The 7,045-nt window shown below is 36.3% G+C and overlaps 1 protein-coding gene across 1 annotated transcript; it reads left to right on the plus strand.

Moving 5' to 3' along the window:
- Window positions 4,395–5,357, plus strand: LOC109236161 (putative F-box protein At5g62660). Its single transcript, XM_019402372.1, has one exon. The coding sequence runs from the start codon at window positions 4,598–4,600 to the stop codon at window positions 5,276–5,278; it is 681 nt and encodes a 226-aa protein (XP_019257917.1). The 5' UTR covers window positions 4,395–4,597; the 3' UTR covers window positions 5,279–5,357.

A 7,045-nucleotide genomic window follows, 5' to 3' on the forward strand; every position in this document is an offset into this window, starting at 1 on the left:
TATATATATATATATATTTTATATTTGCTTACTTTCGTTTACGCTACTATAGAATATTTTATGGATCTATATTCTAGCCATTTTTCATATTTTCTTATTTCATTGCCTTTTAAACAATAAAAATATCTAGAGAGTTTTGCTAAATCCTATAAAAGTACGTATGTTATTGCATTCTACTTCTACTAGTAACTTTTACATGATATTTAAAAAGTTACTGAAAATTTACCGAACCGTATCGATACCGAAGAGAAACCGACATGATTGGGACGGTTCCGAAAAGTTTAATTTTGGTTATACATAATAGAATAATTGAAAATTTGATATGATACAAAATTTATAAAATAACCGACCAAACAGAACCATTAACACCACCTAATGTCTGTAGCACCAGCTTCAATCTATTACACAACATCTTTGAGATCATCTTGTATATCACATTACAGTATGCTATAGGTCTATAATCTTCTACTGTTGCAACATGAGAGGTTTTTGGTATGAGGGTTATCACTGTACTATTGAGAGCTTTGAGCATTTTCCCAGATTGAAAAAATTCCAGCATAACTGCAGTGACATCCTCACCTACAATGGTCCAGCTATATAATCTTGAAAAATTGGCTGCCATACCCATCAGGGCCTGGTGCCTTTGTCCCTTCTATGTCCCATAGTGCTTCTTTAACTTCCTTTTGTGACAAAACTCTTATCAAATGGAACATTTGTTCTTCTGAAACAGTATGTCCCTCTTTGACTATATGGCTTGCCACATGATCCATGCTTTGTTGCTCAGTGCCTAGTAATCTTTTATAGAACTCACTGAAAGCATTAGCTACTGTATCTGTTGATTGAACCGTTTCTCCTTGCATGTTCTAAATTGTAAATATCCTACTTGCTGCTCTCTTAGCCTTAATCACAGAGTGAAAGTAGTTTGTGTTCATATCTCCATATTTGAGCCACTGTATTTTACTCTTCTGCTGCAGTTAGTTTGTTTTTGCTTTCTTCCAGTATATGCATTGTTGTGCCAAATCTTCCTCCTCTCTGACTAATACTTCATTCCTGGGATCCTTTTGTATTTTCTCTTGACACTTTACCGGTTTTTTCATGCTTTCATCTTCCTATTTCTCCAATTCTGTAAACTTATATTTATTTAACTTTAGCAATACTTTGTTAAGTCTGTTCAATTTTCCCACAATTTTAAACATGTTTGTTCCCTTTATTGGTTGTATCCAATTGCCCTCCACTCTTGACATGAAGGTTTTATCGATACTCCATATGTTGTAGTATCTGAAAATCCTCATCTTAGGTGTGCCATCTCCCTCCCATTTGATTATTGCAGGACTATGATCTTATACTACTGCAGACATGTAATAAACCTCAAATGATGGCAGCCTGTTCACCTAGTCAATGTTGGTGACCACCCTGTCAATACTGCTTAGTACTCTATCTGGTCCATCTTGTTTATTGCTCCATGTATAAAAACAACCAGATGATTTCAGTTCTTTCAGTCCACATTGCTCAACACATTCTTTAAGTTCTTTTATTTTTGCATAACTCACCTTACTTCCCACTCTATCCTCTTGATTGAGTATAGAGTTAAAGTCTCCCATAATTGCCCATGCCCCTACCACTTGGTTGGCAATAATCCTAATGTCTTTTCACAAGTCGGACCTTAGTGTTGGATCATTGAATCCATACACTATAGTCACACTGATCACTTTTTCTGTGCTACTGTGAGTAATCATACTATGTATAAGTTGTTCTGTAACCATTTCCACCTCTATGGTAAAGATTTGTGGCTTCCCCAATAACCAAATTCTACCTGCATTATGCTTCGAGTGATTTGTAGTATAAGACCACCCTGTGCAAAGATTAAGAGAAACTTGATTTGCCTTAGCCCACTTAATCTTTGTTTCCAAGAGCTCAAACACTCCAACCTATTGTCTTTGAAGGAATAGGTTCACTTCCTTCTGCTTGGTTGTCCTATTTAGGCCCCTGGTGTTCCAAAATTCGATTCTATCCATTAGGGAGGGGGGGGAGGGGTTAGGTCCCCCATCCTTCCCTGATTTATTACCATTTCCTTATGATTACATATGTTTACCATTAGAATTCTCCTCTCCTTCATTCCTCCCATTATTCCTCTTGTTCCACTGTGTTACTGCAACACAAGTGTTTTGATTGTTTCCTCGACCCTTCCATATTTTTTTCCTTTGTACCACTTGCCATGCTTCCTGCTCTCTTTTGTTATTTACTGCTTGACTCTTATTTCCCTGTGTCACCTGCTGCTTGTCTTAGGTACTCCCATTTTCAGTTGTAGTGTTGTTACTTGCTTCAATGTTTTATTGATGCTCAATAGGTTCCTCCACCTCATTGGAGCTATTTGTATTCCTCATATTGTCTGGTTCCTTGTTAATTCCCTCCAACTCTTGTTTCCTCCTTAATTGCTTCCTACAATATGTGATATCATGTCCAAAGTTTCTACATGATTTACAAAAAATTGGTTTCCATTCATAGCTAACCTCTTGCCCAATGATCACTCCACATTCATTCTCAAACATCACCATATTTGGATACATCTGGTTTGGTTCTACTTCAACTAGAATTCTTGCATATTGCAACCTCTCCTTTTGTGTTATTGCTCTTTCCGCTTTCAGTGGATTACCAATCATCCCTGGTATTTTTCTTAGGGAATTTTGTCCCCAGTATTTGCTATCCAGGTTCATCAATCTGATCCACATAGGAATTTTATCAACCACCTACTTGTCAAGTCCAATATCAGGTCTCCATGGTTTAACAACCATTGTTTTTTGTCGAACATTCTAATTCCTTCCTCCACCGCCTTTTTTCTTGTTCTCCATTGAGTGAAATCTTACTATGAATACACCCCTGTTTACCAAAGCTATTTTATCTATTCCCAGTGAGCCACATACTCTTTTGAAGTATCCCTCCATAAATGTTTGTGGTGGATTTGAATCCAGCACATAACATATTACATCAGATCTCCAGTAGACTATCTCATCTTTTATGTCATCCATAGTCACTTTGACATTTCCTCTCAATTTCTCCCCTTCATTCATGGTTAGGTCATACCCTTCACTTCGTTCCCCTTTTTCTACAATTCGACTCCAATTCTCCCCTTCTGTTTGTGTCTTGCATGGCTTTGTTTTCCTACTGATTTTGATTGACTTCCCTCTTCCTCCATTATATCTGCCCATGATGTCGTTGCCAGTCCACCATTGGTGATGTTGATGCCATCATTCTATATAGTTCTAATGGAGCTATGCCTTGTATTGCATTTACATTTCGGAATTTCTTCGCTTCCGATGATTGCAGAACTTATTTTAGGTCTCTTCCTGTTGTGGTATGTTGTACGATATTCCCTACTCCTCTAGTTTTTGCCTTCCTTGCCATATCAGCTACTCCTGAGAGGAGAGCTCATGTCTAGAGAGAGAAAGTTTGATAGAAGAGCTTTACTCGGGTCTCAACAGTGGTGGAACTAATTGAGTTGAAGGAGGTTCAATTGAATCCTTTTCGTAAAAAATTACATTGAACAAACAGTAAAGAGTAATATTTTTTGTATATGGTGAATTATTGAATTCCATGATAGTTAAGTTTGTTAATCATTCGCTATGCAAATTTACATTTTCTCGATTCTCTTGTTAAAATTTCTGGCTCAGACACTATCTCACTGTTGTTGATTTCGCATGAAGATTTTTCTAACGCTTTACACATAACTAGTGATTCGTGTGGCTATGGATATTATAGCACCCTTTTTTTTTGGGCTTAGCATATACGCTGGTTTAGGAAGATGAGATCTGTGTCTTCATATGCATTTCTCGTTGAGTCTCAAGGCGAGTTTCGGGGCGAGGGGAGCTAACAAAGCACCAAGGCGGACTAGCGGGGCATAAGTATCAAGGGTATTAATCCTAACCTTCTAGACGTTCATTTGGAATGTAAGCCCCAAGAATTTTCCCAAAGTTAGAAACAAATCGCTTAATAAGTTTTTCTAATACTTAAATACTCACAAGTTTAATATTTATCTTTAGTATTCTGTTTGTATTATATATTATTGGGTTGTTTGTGTAGTTTTCTAGTTTTAAACAATAACTTTATATTATTTTTATTTTTATTCTTTGAATCATTAATTGGGCCTATCCTTTTTACACCTCTAGCCTCTAAGTATAATGCATATTTACTACGTTTTTTTACTTTTTCAAATATGAAAAATAATTTTTCTAATGTACTTGCATATGTTATAGCTTTGCGGAACACCGAAACACACGTATCTATATAAAGCATGGAGATGGCTAAACCCTAGAGGAACTTCTTCGGCCAACAAACACTTTCCCCTATGGCTTCTTCAATAATTCCTAAAGAGATTATGTATGATATATTTTCTTGGCTTCCCGTCCAGTCTTTAATTCGTTTCAAGTGAGTTTCCAAATTTTGTAACTCTCTTTTATCGGATCCATCTTTTGTAGACATCCATCAAAGCCACTCTATATTTCGTTCTGATAAAACTAAATTCCTGACAAGTTCAGGGTTTGGAAAATATTTGTACACCATAGATCAGTCCTCCTTTAATCGTATTGAGGAGTTAGATGGCATGAAATATCGTAGATTTCATTATGTTAAAGGTTTGTTCTGCTTGTTGGGTTCACGGGTGCAGGACCCTATTATTTATAATCCAATTACAAGAAAAATAAGATCTCTTCCTTCCCTAAATTTCCTTGAAAAAGGAACCGTTTATTGCTATTCAATAGGTTTCGAACCATATAAGAAGAAGTACAAAATTTTGACGATTACACATGTTGGCAGTGCACCCTTGCGATACTGGGTTTTCACTCTTAGCTCAAGTGAATCATGGAGAGAGATTAAAAGTGCACTTGATTGGTTGCACCTGAGTCCGGTTAATGGAGGAGTTTGCATTGATGGAGTTAGCTGTTTCTTCGGTAGTTACAAGGGTAAAGCATGCATAGTGGAATATAATGTTAGTACTGAAAATTTCAGGATTATCACCTTGTGGAAAGACGAATATTATATTCCTACATTAAATTATTATAACTTGATAGAACTGGAGGGAAAATGGGCAGTCATTGATCATTCAAGAATGGAAATGGGAGAGATGGATTTGTGGATTTTAGAGAGTTCTGAAGAATGGGTGAAGAATACTATTGCCTTTCCCCAAATGTATTTAGGGGCAGAATACATGTCTTGCTTTTGTTGTAGTTATACTCCTAATGGTGAGATCGTGTACATCGTTAACTTCCGGCGCAGACCAAAATGAATTTTATTTTATGATTGGAAGAAGAAGAGTTGGAGAGATATTGAAATTAAGGAGATTACAGAAGAAATTGATATCATTGGTGTCTATGGTAATATAGATGGCCTCTTGCCGTTTATGTATTGCAAGTTTTGAAATAGGAGTATAACTATTCTTTGTCCTAATCCTTATGGAAGACATCGTCTCTGTTGGTAAAAGGTATTCACCAAGAGATTAGAGCCTTTAATTATAAATTTCTCATTTTACTTCTTGATCTATCTTTTTATTTCTTGCTTTTGTTCGGTTTTGTTTTTTGCATGCCTTCGGCTAGTAATAAGAAGTGTTCGACCAAATTAATTATCTCATTGCATGAGTATAGAGTTCTATTTGATCAGACTACTTATTCTCATTGGAAGCAATGTGTGAAAAAGTATTCTTGGATTCGCTCGAGGCTCATGCCCCTATGACGGGGAGGACGCACGTAGTTCGAAGCGAGTCACGTGACACCGCTTCGTCAGAAGTTTTAATGAAATACTTCTGCTGTAGATATCTATAAGTGAACAGTAAATGCCTTGACAACATTCGGTTGTTGGTTCAAATGGTCAAGCCTTTGATTTAGATAGCAAAGGTCGCGGGCTCGATCCCCCGGCCTATGTGACTTTCGTTTATTGAGCCTGCTTCTCTAAAAAAGAGGGGTTGATATTTTTTGGGATTCGAACCGCTGGCCTCCCATGAGACAGAGGATGATTTACAATAGAAAAGCAATATTAACAATTCTATTTGACATCTTCTAAACACAAATCCCTCCTTAGATTTGCAATTTTTATTTGTGTTGGCTTGCTGCTCGGCTTCTCATTCTCGTCAACTTCGGAACTTCTTTGGATCATCGACAAACAATTAATTGTGACACCGCTCACAAAAAGTTCTACATACACCCTTGTCTATGACACACTTGAAAAATGCCGTGATTCATACATGAAAAGCTCTTGTCTTTATAAGTGCCTCACTAAGCGCCCCAAGCAAGCCTCCTATCGTCTGGCAGTGACCTTTATGAATTAAAGCTAAATACAAATAAAAAGAGATTAAACCAGAGCTCTCCCATTTTAAGATTGGACATGCCAAATCTTTGACAAAAGACATATATATATATATATATATATATATATATATATATACGGAATACGAGAGGGCTAGCCGACAAGGCCACATACTATCCAACTATACATGACTGTCTACAGACCTCTAATAGAGTGTACAACTATATAAAGGACGAGACTGGGCCCCGTCANATATATATATATATATATATATATATATATATATATATATATATATATATATATATATATATATATATATATATATATATATATATATATACCAATGACCAACACGGAGTCACATTGTCTATCTCATTTTCTTCAAGATCTCTTCCTGTTGACAATGAAACCGGCCATTATCACTATCCATTAGGTTTCGAACCAGATAACAAGAAGTACAAGATTTTAAGGTATGACATTTGTGTTCCCCAAGAGATATTGGGTTATAACTCTAGGCACAAGTGAATCATGGAGAGAGATCAAAAGTGTACCCGTTCATTATTTCTATTATCGCATGGAGGAGTTTGCATTGATGGAGCTATCTATTTCTTGGGTGTTTACGAGAATAAAGTATGCGTAGTGGCATTTAATGTCAGAACCGAAAATTTCAGAATTATCTCGTTGTGAAAAGATCTACAATATATTCCAGGAAATAGGTCTTTTAACTTGATAGGACTGGAGGAAAAATTAG

This window comes from Nicotiana attenuata, chromosome 12, assembly GCF_001879085.1.
Source record: "Nicotiana attenuata strain UT chromosome 12, NIATTr2, whole genome shotgun sequence".
In the NCBI taxonomy this organism is placed as follows: Eukaryota; Viridiplantae; Streptophyta; class Magnoliopsida; order Solanales; family Solanaceae; genus Nicotiana; species Nicotiana attenuata.